This window comes from Gnatocerus cornutus, unplaced genomic scaffold (assembly GCF_029298725.1).
Source record: "Gnatocerus cornutus isolate USDA-ARS CGAHR unplaced genomic scaffold, icGnaCorn1.1 ctg00000023.1, whole genome shotgun sequence".
Classification (NCBI taxonomy): Eukaryota; Metazoa; Arthropoda; class Insecta; order Coleoptera; family Tenebrionidae; genus Gnatocerus; species Gnatocerus cornutus.
The window spans coordinates 4,975,833-4,993,552 of NW_028275375.1; the positions used below are offsets into that span (position 1 = coordinate 4,975,833).

At 37.2% G+C, this 17,720-nt stretch overlaps 2 protein-coding genes across 2 annotated transcripts in view; one reads left to right on the forward strand and one right to left on the reverse strand.

Annotated features, from left to right (window-relative positions):
• The window catches only part of LOC148166516 (protein dachsous-like), a 174,178-nt gene that overhangs the window by 21,406 nt on the left and 135,052 nt on the right, over positions 1 to 17,720 (reverse strand). The window contains exons 3-4 of the mRNA XM_088049396.1: positions 9,462 to 9,642; positions 5,921 to 6,406 (exon numbers count right to left, since the gene is read on the reverse strand). Of these exons, the coding sequence (XP_087905522.1) occupies positions 5,921 to 6,406; positions 9,462 to 9,642 (667 nt within the window). The remainder of the gene's footprint in view (positions 1 to 5,920; positions 6,407 to 9,461; positions 9,643 to 17,720) is intronic.
• Positions 15,859 to 17,386, forward strand: LOC148166517 (facilitated trehalose transporter Tret1-like). Its single transcript, XM_088048976.1, has 2 exons — positions 15,859 to 15,969; positions 16,018 to 17,386. The coding sequence occupies exons 1-2, from the start codon at positions 15,918 to 15,920 to the stop codon at positions 17,361 to 17,363; spliced, it is 1,398 nt and encodes a 465-aa protein (XP_087905102.1). The 5' UTR covers positions 15,859 to 15,917; the 3' UTR covers positions 17,364 to 17,386.

Below are 17,720 nucleotides of genomic sequence, written 5' to 3' on the forward strand. Positions count from 1 at the left end.
CGTCCGGTATTCGCATTCTGCCACATTTGCACGGTAATAATCGAGCGTGTCGGTCTTCAATACCGACTATTGTCCTGTCTCTCGCCGTTGTCCGCCCATGTGGTCATTGTTTCAGTAGTATTCATTTATTTCACGGCGTTTCCCGGCTACTGCTCTACCTTAATGGGACATGCACGGCCGTTGTTTATTTTAATTGAAAACCGAATCGGTTCTCACGTCGTCGAAGCTGGAAGTTTTCTCCGGGCGCGAAAAAAAATTATCATATAGACAGGATTCTGAAATGGTCCCATTACAATGCTAAATTGGTCATTGTTGTACAAACTCGTATTTATACGATGAAATATATTCATTAGTGACACCTGACGTGTTACTTTGCATATTAGGCTAATGGAGGTGTTACTTTTTATCTTGACGAAAACGGTTAATTTTAATTTGATATCTTTATTTAAACAAGTTTGCATGTTAGACCGAGATAAAACTCCGGTCAGCGATTACATAATTCCGCAAAGATCGATGATGGCGAAGGTGAGGATTGACGTCCCATCTGAAATTACAACCCATCATTTTTATTTTCGGCTAATTAACCCGTCTTTCGAGGGATGACGGTCGTAAAACGGGCGCATTTAACGCTTACCGGGAACGAAAAAAAGCGACATTACATGTTTCATTTGATTTTAAATTGCAATCCAACAAGAAATAAGTAATAAAACCGTCGTAAAATCGGCCTAACGACACACAAGAACCACGGCCTTCATTAACTTAACGATCGCCGTCTTTTTGCGAAAATATCAAACTCGGACGGATTTTCATCGGCGATTTATGGGTTTTGACGCTGCGACAGAACCCGATAAGCCAGCGTCGATAATTTTTTAAAGCAAAAAAATAGTAGGATGAAAATATAACAAAAATGAAAGGAAAAATAAATACGGGCGATCTGAGTTCGGGAAGCGGAAGGGGGTGAGTTTTAAGGGTAAAAAACGGTTTATCGCGATTTCCGGCAAAACTGTAAGTTCTATGGAAGAAAGTTAAATGGCAAAGTTGTAATAACAAGATTTACAACATTTGTTTTTACACTTTTGTTTTGGTTTTATATTTTTATCTTCTACTTTTTTTAACTTACTTCTTTATGTTGTTAACACAGTGTAAATTTTTTGATTTAACATATTTATTTCTTCCCCTTATTTTGACTTAATATCGAAAAAACACCCTAATTTTCAATCAAAAATTCTCCCGTCAAAATATTAAATTACTAACATTACATAACATTAATTTTTGGCCCATTCTCAAAATAAAAATTTCTAAAATTCGTCCCTGTCGCTCTAAAATTTTGAAAGTTACAACAGCCAATAAGCCACTCAAAATTAACAAGTTCCCCAAATTTCATAATATTGGCATCAAAACTACCAGAATTACAGGGCTAAATGCAGAATATTGGAAATTTTTTATTTTTTCTCAGAAGAAAAATTTCTAAAATTCGTCCCTGTCGTTCTAAAATTTTGAAATTTACAACAGTTAATTAGCTACTCAAAAATAACAAGTTCCTCAAATTGCATTACGTTGGCATAAAAACTACCAAAATAACAGGGTCGATGCAGAAAAATTGGAAATTTTTGACCCATTCTAAACATGGAAATTTCTAAAATTCGTCCCTGTTGCTTTAAAATAGTGAGATTTAAAATAGTAAATTAGCCACTCAAAAGTAGTAAGCTTATAAAATTTTATTACGTTGGCATTAAAATTACCAAAATTACAGGACCGAATGCCAAGTATTGGAATTTTTTGACCTATTCTCAAAATAAAAATTTCTAAAATTCGTCCCTGTTGCTCTAAAATTTTGAAAGTTACAACAGCCAATAAGCCAGTCAAAATTAACAAGTTCCCCAAATTTCATAATATTGGCATCAAAACTACCAGAATTACAGGGCTGAATGCAGAATATTGGAATTTTTTTATTTTTTCTCAGAAGAAAAATTTCTAAAATTCGTCCCTGTCGTTCTAAAATTTTGAAATTTACAACAGTTAATTAGCTACTCAAAAATAACAAGTTCCCCAAATTGCATTACGTTGGCATAAAAACTACCAAAATAACAGGGTCGATGTAGAAAAATTGGAAATTTTTGACCCATTCTAAACATGGAAATTTCTAAAATTCGTCCCTGTTGCTTTAAAATAGTGAGATTTAAAATAGTAAATTAGCCACTCAAAAGTAGTAAGCTTATAAAATTTTATTACGTTGGCATTAAAATTACCAAAATTACAGGACCGAATGCCAAGTATTGGAATTTTTTGACCTATTCTCAAAATAAAAATTTCTAAAATTCGTCCCTGTTGCTCTAAAATTTTGAAAGTTACAACAGCCAATAAGCCAGTCAAAATTAACAAGTTCCCCAAATTTCATAATATTGGCATCAAAACTACCAGAATTACAGGGCTAAATGCAGAATATTGGAAATTTTTGATTTATTCTCAGAAGAAAAATTTCTAAAATTCGTCCCTGTCGTTCTAAAATTTTGAAATTTACAACAGTTAATTAGCTACTCAAAAATAACAAGTTCCCCAAATTGCATTACGTTGGCATAAAAACTACCAAAATAACAGGGTCGATGTAGAAAAATTGGAAATTTTTGACCCATTCTAAACATGGAAATTTCTAAAATTCGTCCCTGTTGCTTTAAAATAGTGAGATTTAAAATAGTAAATTAGCCACTCAAAAGTAGTAAGCTTATAAAATTTTATTACGTTGGCATTAAAATTACCAAAATTACAGGACCGAATGCCAAGTATTGGAATTTTTTGACCCATTCTCAAAATAAAAATTTCTAAAATTCGTCCCTGTTGCTCTAAAATTTTGAAAGTTACAACAGCCAATAAGCCAGTCAAAATTAACAAGTTCCCCAAATTTCATAATATTGGCATCAAAACTACCAGAATTACAGGGCTGAATGCAGAATATTGGAATTTTTTTATTTTTTCTCAGAAGAAAAATTTCTAAAATTCGTCCCTGTCGTTCTAAAATTTTGAAATTTACAACAGTTAATTAGCTACTCAAAAATAACAAGTTCCCCAAATTGCATTACGTTGGCATAAAAACTACCAAAATAACAGGGTCGATGTAGAAAAATTGGAAATTTTTGACCCATTCTAAACATGGAAATTTCTAAAATTCGTCCCTGTTGCTTTAAAATAGTGAGATTTAAAATAGTAAATTAGCCACTCAAAAGTAGTAAGCTTATAAAATTTTATTACGTTGGCATTAAAATTACCAAAATTACAGGACCGAATGCCAAGTATTGGAATTTTTTGACCTATTCTCAAAATAAAAATTTCTAAAATTCGTCCCTGTTGCTCTAAAATTTTGAAAGTTACAACAGCCAATAAGCCAGTCAAAATTAACAAGTTCCCCAAATTTCATAATATTGGCATCAAAACTACCAGAATTACAGGGCTGAATGCAGAATATTGGAATTTTTTTATTTTTTCTCAGAAGAAAAATTTCTAAAATTCGTCCCTGTCGTTCTAAAATTTTGAAATTTACAACAGTTAATTAGCTACTCAAAAATAACAAGTTCCCCAAATTGCATTACGTTGGCATAAAAACTACCAAAATAACAGGGTCGATGTAGAAAAATTGGAAATTTTTGACCCATTCTAAACATGGAAATTTCTAAAATTCGTCCCTGTTGCTTTAAAATAGTGAGATTTAAAATAGTAAATTAGCCACTCAAAAGTAGTAAGCTTATAAAATTTTATTACGTTGGCATTAAAATTACCAAAATTACAGGACCGAATGCCAAGTATTGGAATTTTTTGACCTATTCTCAAAATAAAAATTTCTAAAATTCGTCCCTGTTGCTCTAAAATTTTGAAAGTTACAACAGCCAATAAGCCAGTCAAAATTAACAAGTTCCCCAAATTTCATAATATTGGCATCAAAACTACCAGAATTACAGGGCTAAATGCAGAATATTGGAAATTTTTGATTTATTCTCAGAAGAAAAATTTCTAAAATTCGTCCCTGTCGTTCTAAAATTTTGAAATTTACAACAGTTAATTAGCTACTCAAAAATAACAAGTTCCCCAAATTGCATTACGTTGGCATAAAAACTACCAAAATAACAGGGTCGATGTAGAAAAATTGGAAATTTTTGACCCATTCTAAACATGGAAATTTCTAAAATTCGTCCCTGTTGCTTTAAAATAGTGAGATTTAAAATAGTAAATTAGCCACTCAAAAGTAGTAAGCTTATAAAATTTTATTACGTTGGCATTAAAATTACCAAAATTACAGGACCGAATGCCAAGTATTGGAATTTTTTGACCCATTCTCAAAATAAAAATTTCTAAAATTCGTCCCTGTTGCTCTAAAATTTTGAAAGTTACAACAGCCAATAAGCCAGTCAAAATTAACAAGTTCCCCAAATTTCATAATATTGGCATCAAAACTACCAGAATTACAGGGCTGAATGCAGAATATTGGAATTTTTTTATTTTTTCTCAGAAGAAAAATTTCTAAAATTCGTCCCTGTCGTTCTAAAATTTTGAAATTTACAACAGTTAATTAGCTACTCAAAAATAACAAGTTCCCCAAATTGCATTACGTTGGCATAAAAACTACCAAAATAACAGGGTCGATGTAGAAAAATTGGAAATTTTTGACCCATTCTAAACATGGAAATTTCTAAAATTCGTCCCTGTTGCTTTAAAATAGTGAGATTTAAAATAGTAAATTAGCCACTCAAAAGTAGTAAGCTTATAAAATTTTATTACGTTGGCATTAAAATTACCAAAATTACAGGACCGAATGCCAAGTATTGGAATTTTTTGACCCATTCTCAAAATAAAAATTTCTAAAATTCGTCCTTGTTGCTCTAAAATTTTGAAAGTTACAACAGCTAATAAGCCACTCAAAATTAACAAGTTTCCCAAATTTCATAATATTGGCATCAAAACTACCAGAATTACAGGGCTGAATGCAGAATATTGGAAATTTTTGATTTATTCTCAGAAGAAAAATTTCTAAAATTCGTTCCTGTCGTTCTAAAATTTTAAAATTTACAACAGTTAATTAGCTACTCAAAAATAACAAGTTCCTCAAATTGTATAACATTGGCATAAAAACTACCAAAATAACAGGGTCGATGTAGAAAAATTGGAAATTTTTGACCCATTCTAAACATGGAAATTTCTAAAATTCGTCCCTGTTGCTTTAAAATTGTGAGATTAAAAAAGTAAATTAGCCACTCAAAAGTAGTAAGTTTATAAAATTTTATTACGTTGACATTAAAATTACCAAAATTACAGGACCGAATGCCAAATATTGGAATTTTTTGACTCATTCTAAAAATGAAAATTTCTAAAATTAGTCCCTGTCATAAAAAAAATTTGAGATTTAGATCAGTCAATAAGTCGCTCAAAAGTAACAATTTCCCAAAATTTGATTACGTTGGCAATAAAACTACCAAAATTACAGGGCCGAATGCAAAATCACTTCCCGAACCCAGATCGCCCATAATTTATTTTTCCTTTCATTTTTGTTATATTTTCTTCCACTTCCAATAGGTTTCATCCTCCCACTATTTTTTTTCACTTTTTAGCTTCGACCCTCGTCTACGATAAATTACTCCGGCTTTCGTGGATTTTACCTGCACATACATTCCACGATCATTCTCTATTCCAAGCACCATATCCACATGCAACGGTACACGTTTTTATCACTGCGGTTGTTACTGTAAACACGAACGCGTGATTGTCATTTTTCCGCCGTTTTACAATATAATATACGGCTCTCTATCTAGATGTAATGGTTGAAAGAGAATTGCTCCGACCTCTACGTATCTAATTTTTTCTTTTGCATCCATCACCGGCACCGAGGGAGCTTAACCCATCGAGGTTCAAGGCCGCACTATAAAAACCAACTTACCAGAATCCCGGACTGTTGCTCGAACGTTTCCAATCACAGCGTCCTTCTTCACGTCCTCCTTCACCGAATAAGTGTACCTCGGATGCTCGAAAATCGGCGGTCGTTGCGCGGAATCAATCACACTGATGAAGACCTCGGCGTCGGCTAGCGACTTCAAATTACCCCCGTCGCTCGCACTGATGTTGAGGCGATGATAGGGTTGGCTCCGCGTCGACAGCAAATTGGGGCGGCTAACGAAAATCTCCCCACTGTTCTTATCGATGCGGAAGAGTCCTGCGTCGTTTCCTGCGACGATTTTGTAGGTGACGGAGCCGAAACGCCCGGAATCGGGGTCGGTGGTGGCGACGACGACGACCGGCGTCGTCGCAGATGATGAAGCGCCGCCCTCGCGGAGGGAGACGTTGTAGACGCGGGGGTAGAAAATCGGGCGGTTGTCGTTCACGTCGGAGACTTGGATTTTTACCATGGCGGTCGTGCTGAGGCCCCCTGCAAAGAAGGATTTTGTTGTTAAAACGTACGGGGAAACCATTAAATTTTACTTGGCTGTTGTATTATGTTTTACGAGCCGAGTGCGGATTTTTATAAACGGGGGTTTGATAAAAACTTGAGTTGGAGGTATTAAAGGCATTAGGCTTCACGACCGTAATTAGCGCATTTTTCAGCGCCGTAAAAGGCCACAAGTGTACTCAAATCCTAATCTTTGGTTTTAGTTCATTAGACTGGGTATTTATGATGCAAAAAGTCCTTTGGCGATTTCGAGATTTTTTTTTGATTTTCAGTCTATGAGGTTACTCAAAAAGAGCAAGTTGCCCAAATTTCATTACGTTGGCATTAAAATTACTCAAGTTAGAGGGCCGAAACCAATTTATTCGAAATTTTTGGCCCATTCTATAAATAAAAATTTCTAAAATTCGTCCCTCTCGTTCCTAAATTGTGAGATTTAAAACAGTAATTTAACCACTCAAAAGTAGCAAGTTCCACAAATTTCATTACGTTGCCATTAAATCTATTCAAATTACAGGCCCGAACGCAAAATATTCGAAATTTTTGGCCTATTCTATAAATTAAAATTTCTAAAATTCGTCCGAATCATTAAAAAATTTTAAGATTTAAAACAGTCGATTAGCTACTTAAAAGTAACAAAATCCCCAAATTTCATTACGCTGGCATTAAAATTACTAAAATTACAGGGCCGAGTGTAAAATATTCGAAAATTTTGGCCTATTTTATAAATGAAAATTACTAAAATTTGTCCCTGTCGTTCTAAAATTTTGAGATTCACAACAGTCAATTAGTCCCTCAAAAGTAACAAGTTCCCTAAATTTCATTACGTTGGAATTAAAACTGCTAAAATAACAGGGCCGAATGCAAAATACTGGAAATTTTAGGCCCATTCTGTAAATAAAAATTTCTAAATTTTGTCCCTGTCATTAAAAAATTTTGAGATTTAAAACAGTCAATTAGCTACTCAAAAGTAACAAGTTCCCTAAATTTCATTACATTGGCATTAAAATTACTCAAACTACAGGATCGAATGCAAAATATTGGAAATTTTTGGTCCATTCAATAAATGAAAATTTCTAAAATATGTCCCTGCCGTTCTAAAATTTTGAAATTCATAACAGTAAATTAGCCACTTGAAAGTACCAAGTTCATCAAATCTCATTACGTTGGGATTACAATTACCAAAATTACAGGGTCGAATGCAAAATATTGAAAATTTTTGCCCCATTTTGTAAATAACAATTTCTAAAATTAGTCCCTGTTGTTCTAAAATTTTGAGATTTACTACAGTAAATTAGCCACTTAAAAGTAACAAGTTCTCCAAATTTCATTACCCTGGCATTAAATCTACTAAAATTACAGGACCAAATGCAAAATATCCGAAATTTTTGGCCCATTCTATAAATGAAAATTTCCTAAATTCGTCCCTGTCATGCAAACATTTTAGATTTAAACCAGTTGATTAACCACTCAAAAATAGCACGTTCCCAAAATTTTATTACGTGGGCTTTAAAACTACTATAATTACAGGGCCGAATGCACAATATTGGAAATTTTTGGCCCATTCGAAAAATTAATTTTTCTAAAATTCGTCTGTCGTTCTTAAAAATTATGAAATTTACAACAATTAATTACCTACTCAATAGTAACAAATTCCCCAAATTTCATTAAGCTGGCATTAAAATTACTAAAATTACAGGCCCGAATGTAAAATATTTGAAATTTTTGGCCTCTTCTGTAAATGAAAATTTCTAAAATTTGTCCCTGACGTTCTAAAATTTTGAGATTTACAACAGTTAATAAGCTACTCAAAAGTATCAAGATCTCTAAATTGTATTACGTTGGAATTAAAAGTACTAAAATTACAAGGCCGAATGCAAAATATTGGAAAATTTTCACCCATTCTAAAAACGAAAATTTCTTAAATTCGTCCCTGTCGCTCTAAACGATTGAAATTTATTACAGTAAATTAACGACTCAAAAGTAACAAGTTCCCCAAATTTCATTACGCTGGCATTAAAACTACTCAAATTACAGGGCCGAACGTAAAATATTGGAAATTTCATTCTCTAAATGGAAATTTCTAAAATTCGTCCCTGTCGCTCTAAAATATTGAAATTTAAAACTGTAAATTAGCAACTCAAAAGTAACAAGTTCGTCAAATTTCATTACGTTGGTGTTAAAACTACCAGAATTACAGGGCCGAATGCAAAATATTGATAATATTCTTATGAGGCCACAAGTGTACTTACTAAAATCCTAATCTTTGGTTTTAGTACATTAGCCTGGATAATCTCGGTATTTATGAAGCAAAAAGTCCCTTGGCGCTCTGAAGAATAAATTTTTGGTTTTCAGACTGTGAAGTTGTTATCCGCCGCGGGTTTTCCAAAGTTTCGAGGGTAAGTGTGATGGGCATTTTCGCCGGTCCATTAGTTTGTGGGCGCCCGTTATATGGAAATGATTATAATAATCCTCTTGCACGACCTGGTATGTTGAGTGGAAAGCAACGAATCGTTAATCTTGCGCATTTTATGGAAAATATTACGGTAAACGGCTTGCCGGCCATTCTTCATGCACTGGACTTTTCAATTTCGAAAATCTGCGCGGTTCATGATTTATGTGTGTCGGATCAGCGTGTATTTATCGATGTTATTTTTGTGCGGACTTCCGGAACACGATCAGAACACGAAAAAAGCGAGAATGTTCTCCTATGCAAACCCGTCCGAGTAATTAATCCTTCCAATTACAGCAAGCTTAAAGCGATTAGTTTAGATCACTTCAACACACCAGTGCTGCTGAAAAGGCCAAGCACGTTTTCGTGAGCGAAGAGGAATGACATCGTGATTTTCGCTTTGTTCTCTTCGTTTTGCACTTCATAAATAGTTAATGCGTTATGGGGAACATTCACGGTCGGTTTCCGCGATGTCGCGGATTCCAACACCACAGCGCCGATGGAGATGTCCTCGTGACTCTTTCATTAATCCCGAGATGTTTGAATATAGAAGAATCTAATTTTTTCTTGTCAAAAATGATTTACCTCTATCGGTGGCGATGACCGGAAACTCGTACACATTCCTTGTCTCGTAGTCCAAACTCGAGGTGATGCAGACTTCTCCGGTTGCCGATCGCACTTCGAACTCCTTCAGTTTGGCGAAGCCATCGCCGAGGGTGTAGTTGACCATGGCGTTGACACCGCAGTCGGGATCAGTGGCTGAGACCTGCGAAAAAAATTAATCGGTCATTAGTGTCGTTATAATAGGAGGTGTGAAGCGGACAAGAGAAGGAACATGACAAGTTTAAAGAACAAATCTTGCCTGTTTTTAATCTTGTGTTGTTCACACAAATAATATATCAAAGTCTTGGTCAAGTGAGTTTATAGGTGTTTGCCAGGACATGACTGATTATACCGCATGTCTGAAGTGGGAGGTTCATCATTACCGGCGGTTACTGATGGCAGAAGAAGAAGTTCGCCACGAAGAGCGAACACGGGACGAAGACGGAGAACAGAGTCGTTAGCAAATGAGCAAGATGGATGCTGATGCAATTATTACTAGAATAGAGACAGAGCCGGCCGAGCCATGGATCTTGTTTAATTATAAAACCGCTGCTTCCACGGCCTCCAAGAGCTGAATTTTCTGTAATACCCAAGGAGACGCTTTTCAGTTTACAGTGGCACAGCTTTTAGTCCTAATTATTCTTGTTGGCCCAAACTATTAGCTCGGTGGCGCCGCTCTCTTCTCAAATAAATCTTCACACCGAACGGTTGCGTAAATCCGAACATGCACTTGAGAATTCCGTACAATATCGATGCGTCGTCCGATTCCGTTATGTTAATGGACAACGGGACGGTGACGTTGGACATATATTAGCGGGACGCGACATCGCGTGGCCCACGCTGTCGACGACGCGTATCAGCGCCATCTCTCGGCGGGTCAACGTCCCCGGAGGATTCGGGACCGGAGGTCCGGAATCGTCAATTGATTTATCACCATACGGTATTTACGCATGAAACGATGGAATCGCGGATTCTAATTGGAAAACGGAATTGGAGCATTGTTGGCATTAAAACTACCCAAATTACGAAATTTTTGGCCCGTTCAAAAATGAAAATTTCTAAAATCCGTCTCTGCCGCTCTATAAGTTTCAAATTTACAACAGTCAATTAGTTCCGTAAATTTTATTACATCGGCATTAAAACTACCAAAATTACAGGGCCGAATGCAAAATATGGAAAATTCTTGGTTCATTCTATAAATGAAAATTTCTAAAATTCGTCCCTGTCGCTCTAAAATTTTTAGATGTACACCAGTGAATAAGCCACTCACATGTAACAAGTTCCCTAATTTTCATTACAACTACCAAAATTCCAGGGCCGAATGCAAAATATTCGAAATTGTTGGCACTTTCTATAAATGGAAATTTCTAAAATCCGTACCTCTCGCTCCAGATGTTTGAAATTTACAACAGTAAATAAGCCTCTCAAATGTAACTAGTTTACCAAACTTCATTACGTTGGCATTAAAACTACCAAAATGACAGAGTGAAATGCAAAATTTCGGAATTTTTTGGTCCATTCTGTAAATGAAAATTTCTAAAATTCGTCCCTGTCGCTCTAAATTTTATAGATTTGCACCAGTGAATAAGCCACTCAAAAATAACAAGTTCCCAAAATTTCATTAAGTTGACATTAAAACTACCAAAATTACAGGGCCAAATGCAAAATATTCGAAATTTTTTGCCCATTCTAAAAATGAAAATTTCTAAAATTTGTCTCTGTCGTTCTAAAATTTAGAGATTTAGAACACTAAATCAGTCACTCCAAAGTAACAAGCTCCTCACATTTTATTACCCTGGCATTAAAACTACCAAAATTACAGGGCCGAATGCAAAATATTGGAATTTTTTGGTTTATTCTGTAAACGAAAATTTTTAAAATTTGTCCCTGTCGTTCTAAAATTTTGAGATTTACAAAAGACAATTAACTACTCAAAAGTAACAAGTTCCCCAAATTTCATTACGTTGGCATTGAACCTACCAAAATTACAGGGCCGAATGCAAAATATTGGAAATTTTTGGTCTATTCTGTAAATGAAAATTTTTAAAGTTCGCTCCTGTTGTTACAAAATTATGAAATATAAAACAGTAAATTATCCACTCAAAAGTAACAAGTTCCCCAAATTTTATTACGTTGGCATTAAAACTACTCAAATTACAGGGCCGAACGCAAAATATTGGAAATTTTTGGCCCATTCTAAAATTTGTCCCTGTCGCTCTAAAATTTTAAAATTTACAACACTTAATTAGCTACTCAAAAGTAACAAAATTTCGAAATTTCATTACGCTGGCATCAAAATTACTAAAATTACAGGGCCAAATGTAAAATAATCGAAATCTTTGGCCCATTATTTGAATGAAAATTTCTAAAATTTGTCCGTGTCGTTCTAAAATTTTGAGATTTATAACAGTCAATTAGCTACTCAAAAGTAACAAGTTTCCCAAATTTCATTACGTTGGTATCGAAACTACCAAAATTACAGGGCCAAATTCAAAATATTGGAAATGTTTGGTCTATTCTATAAATAAAAATGTCTAAAATCCGTCCCTGTAGTTAAAAAAAAATTGATATTTAGAACAGGAAATTATCCACTCAAAAGTAACTAGTTTCCCAAATTTAATTACGCTGGCATTAAAACTACTCAAATTACAGACCCGAACGCAAAATATTGGAAATTTTTGGCCCATTCTAAAATTTAAATTTTCTAAAATTTGTCCCTGTTGCTCTAAAATTTTAAAATTTACAACGCTTAATTAGCTACTCAAACGTAACAAAATCTCCAAATTTCATTACGCTGGCATCAAAATTACTAAAATTACAGGGCCAAATGTAAAATAATCGAAATCTTTGGCCCATTATCTAAATAAAAATTTCTAAAATTTGTCCGTGTTCTAAAATTTTGAGATTTACAACAGTCAATTAGCCACTCAAAAGTAACAAGTTTCCTAAATTTCATTATGTTGGCATTAAAACTACCAAAATTATAGGGCCGAATGCAAAATTTTGGAAATATTTGGTGCATTTTATAAATGAAAATTTCTAAGCCCTGTCCCTGTCGCCCTAAAATTTTGAGATTTACACCAGTGAATAAGCCACTCAAAAGTAACAAGTTTCCCAAATTTAATTACGCTGGCATTAAAACTACTCAAATTAGAGGGCCGAACGCAATATATTGGAAATTTTTGGCCCATTCTGTAAATGAAAATTTCTAAAATTCGTCCCTGTCATTCAAAAATTTTGAGATTTGGAACAGTTGTTAGGCCACTTAAAAATAGCAAGTTTGTCAAATTTCATTACGTTAGCATTAGAATTACCAAAATTACAGGGCCGAATTCAAAATTCCCCCGGAGGATTCGGGTCCGGAGGATTCGGGTCCGGAGGTCCGGAACCGCCAATTGATTTATCACCATGTGGTAATTACGCAGGCTTTAATGAAACGATAGAATCGCGGGTTCTAATTGGAAAACGCAACGACTTCCTGGAGCATTGTAAGTTGGTAATTGAGTGCGCTTTTTATTCAAGCTTCACTGTTTGCAAATTCGAGCTCCTATCTATCCATTTGAATACAATTTTGGCACATGTAAATCGAAAGCGCTCTCTCACGGTTTTGTATGCAGATCGGTCGCGCAGACGAACCGGCGAGATTTAATATAATGCTTATGATATTGTTCGCGGTTGTGGGCCGTTTTGACTCGAAACAATGGAAGGTGTTACTTTACCTACCATATTCTTTAACACGCGTTTCCACAAGTCCAAGGCAGCGAAGCTCGTTCTGTTTCAATAGGCACCCAACACCGTGGCTAAGCAAACAATGCAAGCCATTGTGCTTTATCTTTAACGCCATTTAAGAACTTTGACTCGCCTGGAAAGTCAAAAATGTAGAGCTTCGCATTTCCTAAATTAGAAGATAACCAGCTTGGCCGAAGGGTTGTCGGCATATTTTGCATAAAAGTGCAACCGCGTGTTGCGCCCCGGGCCCGCTACTGTGCAGACACACCCTCATCGATAAGACAGTGGCGTCGAGTGTCGATGGTTCACGTCAGACGATCCGAGGTGAATTGATCGGATCGCAAACCCTGTAATCGCCGACTTATTAGCATCATTACAATGGTAGCCAAAGGGTGAATTGGTCGCTCCGGAGGAGGAAAGAATCCTCGTCACCCTTTTCCGCTATATCATATTCGGGCAATCGTAAATCGTCGCGAGATGGCGCCATATTTTATCGTAAACGACTGTTGAATGTGCGCCGATCTATTATAAACGTCAATAAAAATGTACGATGTTATTCATAGCCGCGTCGTGGAAACGTACGCGCGCTGCTCTTTTTGGTTTTGCGTCTTTTTCTTGGGTTTTTTAATTGCCGAATGTTGGCCAGATCTCGAACGAAATTTATTGCCGCCGGTCGCGAAATAATGGCGACATTTTTCACGGCGTCCTTAATAGGTTGGTATCGACCATCAACAGCACCACTTAAGACTTAATATAGTTATATCAATATCAGTCCGATCGCGTCGACTTTTTTCCCAAATTATAAAAATGGCGAGCACCCTCTGCTGGTTCCGCCCGTGGGCGTTATGAATTGAGATGGTACCGATAGCGAAATCGATTCGACGACTCGAGTGCGTTCTTGGTAGGCCTAATCAAAACGTGACGTGGACGATAATTTATCGCGTATAATTTCTAATATGCGGAAATTTTGTAAAACAATGACGCAAAGTATTAAAAAAATACGTTTTGTTTCTATCTATTACCAAAACTTGTGTATTGCACTAATTTACCGGCCTTTATTAAATTTATATGCGAAGAACGAAATTTAAATAAATAATTTTGTCATCTTAAACTTGGGATTGATGGAGGAGAAGGATTTTTAATAGTACCTGTATGTAAATATACAGGGTGTTTTTGAAATGTCTGTACAAAAAAGTTCTGCGCTATTCCAGAAGGAGTATGAAGTAGTTTTTTTTATATGTAGCTGTTTTTGTATTTGTATTTGTGAAAAACGATGGACAATTTTTTTCGACATTGGATTTAACCGTGTTAAGGTTCGTATCTGTATTGCTTTCGGTACTTGGGCGATAGAGCCGCTTCAGAGCGAGATAATGTCCTTCTGCATCCTAATGAGAGTCTGTCCGTATTCAGCGCCTAATTAGGGCCTTCATGTGTCATGTCTGCGGGATCGACTTGTTTGTTTTACTTGGAAAAAGTCGATTAGATATTCAGAAAAAAAACCAAATAGTGAGAGTACGTTATTAATTTCAACAAGAAAAAAACCGACGAAGGAAGCTAATTATGGTATAATTGCGCATAACATACGCGATAAATCAATCCGAAGACCACCTCGACAAATGCCGTTTGCTCGAACCAGTAAACTTCGCAATTACAGTTTAAAAACTCAACTTGTAAGGCAGCGGACAAGAGAAAAAGACTCGTCTTTAAGTCTAACACTTGTAATGGTAATGTTCCACAAAGTGCACACTTGTCGGACAAGGATGGAGCTTCCCAACGCTACCATTATTGTTTTAATAACTAATCTACAGCGTTGCGCAATCGATACATTTATGGATGAGTTCCTCCCAGTGGTACGCCTGTCACGTCACGTCAAAACAAATCGCCATTTTCCGAAAAAACCACACCGGAAACGCCGATTTCGATCTCCACTCCACCAGTACTGGTACTAGTGTTTCGGAGAAAACTGCAGATTAAGTCATTTGAAGCGAATTCGCACAGCTGGTTTACACAATTACGAATGGAGCTTGATGGAAGACAACATGTCCGTGCAGGTTTTTATGGCACATAACAATTACAGAAGAGAATACTTTGAAATGCGATCGTGAACGAGAGTTATAGAACTACCAAGACGAAGCCGTCTAAAGTCCAAAGCCACACGACTTCAGAATTTCTTAAAACCCGACAAAAAACAAGTTATTTATGAACCGTCCTAAAAGACGTGACGCAGGACGATTTTTTAAGTCGCTTTCAATGGTATTGGATTGCGGTAATTTGCCGGGAGGCGCATTGTTCCACCTCAAAATTCATCTAATTATAGAACGGCAAATATTTGAACGAGATTACGAAAGAAAATTTTCCATTTTCGCTCAAATCCCTTTGTTTTGGTACCGGCGTCTCCAGTGACCTAGAGACCGGCAAACATGGCAAGCACCGTAGCGACCATAATAACCCCTTTGGAGGAAGTAGCGTTGTAACGACACGACTCTTTGACCCCGAAGGCCTCAAATCCACCCATTAACAATATTTTTCGTTTTGGTGTTTGCACAGGCTTTGTTTATTTGCCGATTTAATCCTGTTGACTTGGGGGTTAATTTCGCAAACACACGTCAATTTGTGGAAGGATTACTATATTTGACCACTTAATCTCTGTTTGCTTTGCGTTCCTTTTTAACACCTCCAGGAAACCGAGCCGGCAAAACGCACCTCGCCATGCAGACCGTTCACACCCGCCGCCTCTTTCAGTACTTGGCCGCCTTCTCCGGTACGTCTTTTACCCCCAGCTCCAAACCCAACTAATGCTCCAATCTAGGCACTTTTTCCATCATCACCTCTGGCATCAACCTAGGATGGACCTCACCGTACTTGCCGAAGCTGGAGAGCGCCAACTCCTCAATCCCCACCAGCAGCGATGAAGGCTCCTGGTGCGCTGTGATGCCCTTATTGGGCGCCCCTATGGGCGCTCTGCTAGCAGCCCTCTTGTGCGATGTGATCGGCCGCAAGAGCACAACCCTCCTCATGACTCCCATCATCTTCTCGTCTTTTATCTGCATCGGATTCGCCGATTCGATTTGGGTCATTTCGGCCATCCGGTTCGTGATTGGAGCCACGGAAGGAGCGCTCTACACCGCGTTGCCGATGTACATTGGTGAGATTTCCGACCCGGAGATTCGGGGGTTTTTGACGTCGATGCCGACAATCGCTGGGATTGTCGGGACGCTCTTCATCAACGTGGTGGGGCAGAAGTACTCGATTTTCACGTCGTCGATGATCTGTGCGGTGATTCCTTTGATACATTTCGTTACTTTCGTTGCGATGCCCGAGTCTCCTTACTTTTACATCAAGAAGCACAGAGTGGAGGACGCTAAGAAGAGTTTGATTGTTCTGCGAGGGACTGGAGATGTTCAAGACGAACTCGACACTTTGTGTAAGGCGGTAACGCGACAAGAACAAAGCAAGAAAGCCAAAGTAACGGATTTGTTTACTGTACGAAGTAACAGACGAGCCTGCATGATCTACGTTATTATTTGCATGACCAACAAGTTCAGTGGGAAAAATCCGTGTCTTTTCTACACCACCACCATCTTCGAAGAGGCTGGTACTCGTATTAGTTCTGATCTTTCGGTGATAATCTACTGCTCCGTGGAGTTGGTGGCGACTCTAGTGGCCGTCTTCGTGGTGGACAGGTTTGGAAAGCGACTTCTCCTCATTCTCTCCACGATTGGTTGTAGCATCTCCGTCTTCTTCTTGGCGACGTACTTCTTCATCAAAGACTGGTTCCCTGATCTTGCGGAGACCTTCGACTGGTTACCTATAACCTCTTTGGTGGCGTACAACGTCTTGTTTAGTGTGGGACTCGCTTTCGCGGCGGTTTCAGTTTTGAGCGAGCTTTTCCCGACGAGTGTTAAAGCGGTGGCTTTGGGGACGGCGGACAGTTTTTCAGTGAGCATGGGGGCGATAGCGTCGAAGGTATTCCAGATTACAAAAGACGAGTTCGGGATGTACGTGCCGTTTTGGTTCTTCGCCGCTTGTACAGCGTTTGGATTGGTTTTTATTGTCAAGTTCGTGCCTGAGACGAAAGGCAAGACGCTGGAAGAGATTCAACAGTTGTTGATAGGTGATGGCGATTGCAAAAAGAAGAGCGAGGTTAATGTTTGATTGATTCGATTAACAGCCACCACAGAAGAGACGCTTGAGATGTTTGCGGTTTGCAGATAACGTTGCAGAAGCCTTATGAAAATGAGTTTCCGCATTGTGATATTTTTATTTATTTTACTTGTCAATTAAATTTGTTTATATTGTGGCGCTTTGCCTAATTTCCTTCTGTCAACGACCTGCTCCACTAATAAAGTCGTGAAGGCCACAAAGGGGATCGTTTCCTCCGATTTTTTGGGTCGCGAGGTGTCGTTTTGATCGATCGTGAACCCAAAGGGAGCGGTCACATCTCAATTCCTTTCAGCTTGTTTACCTATCGCCGTCCGACACACGATGCCGCAGTCTAAGTGCCCTAACTTG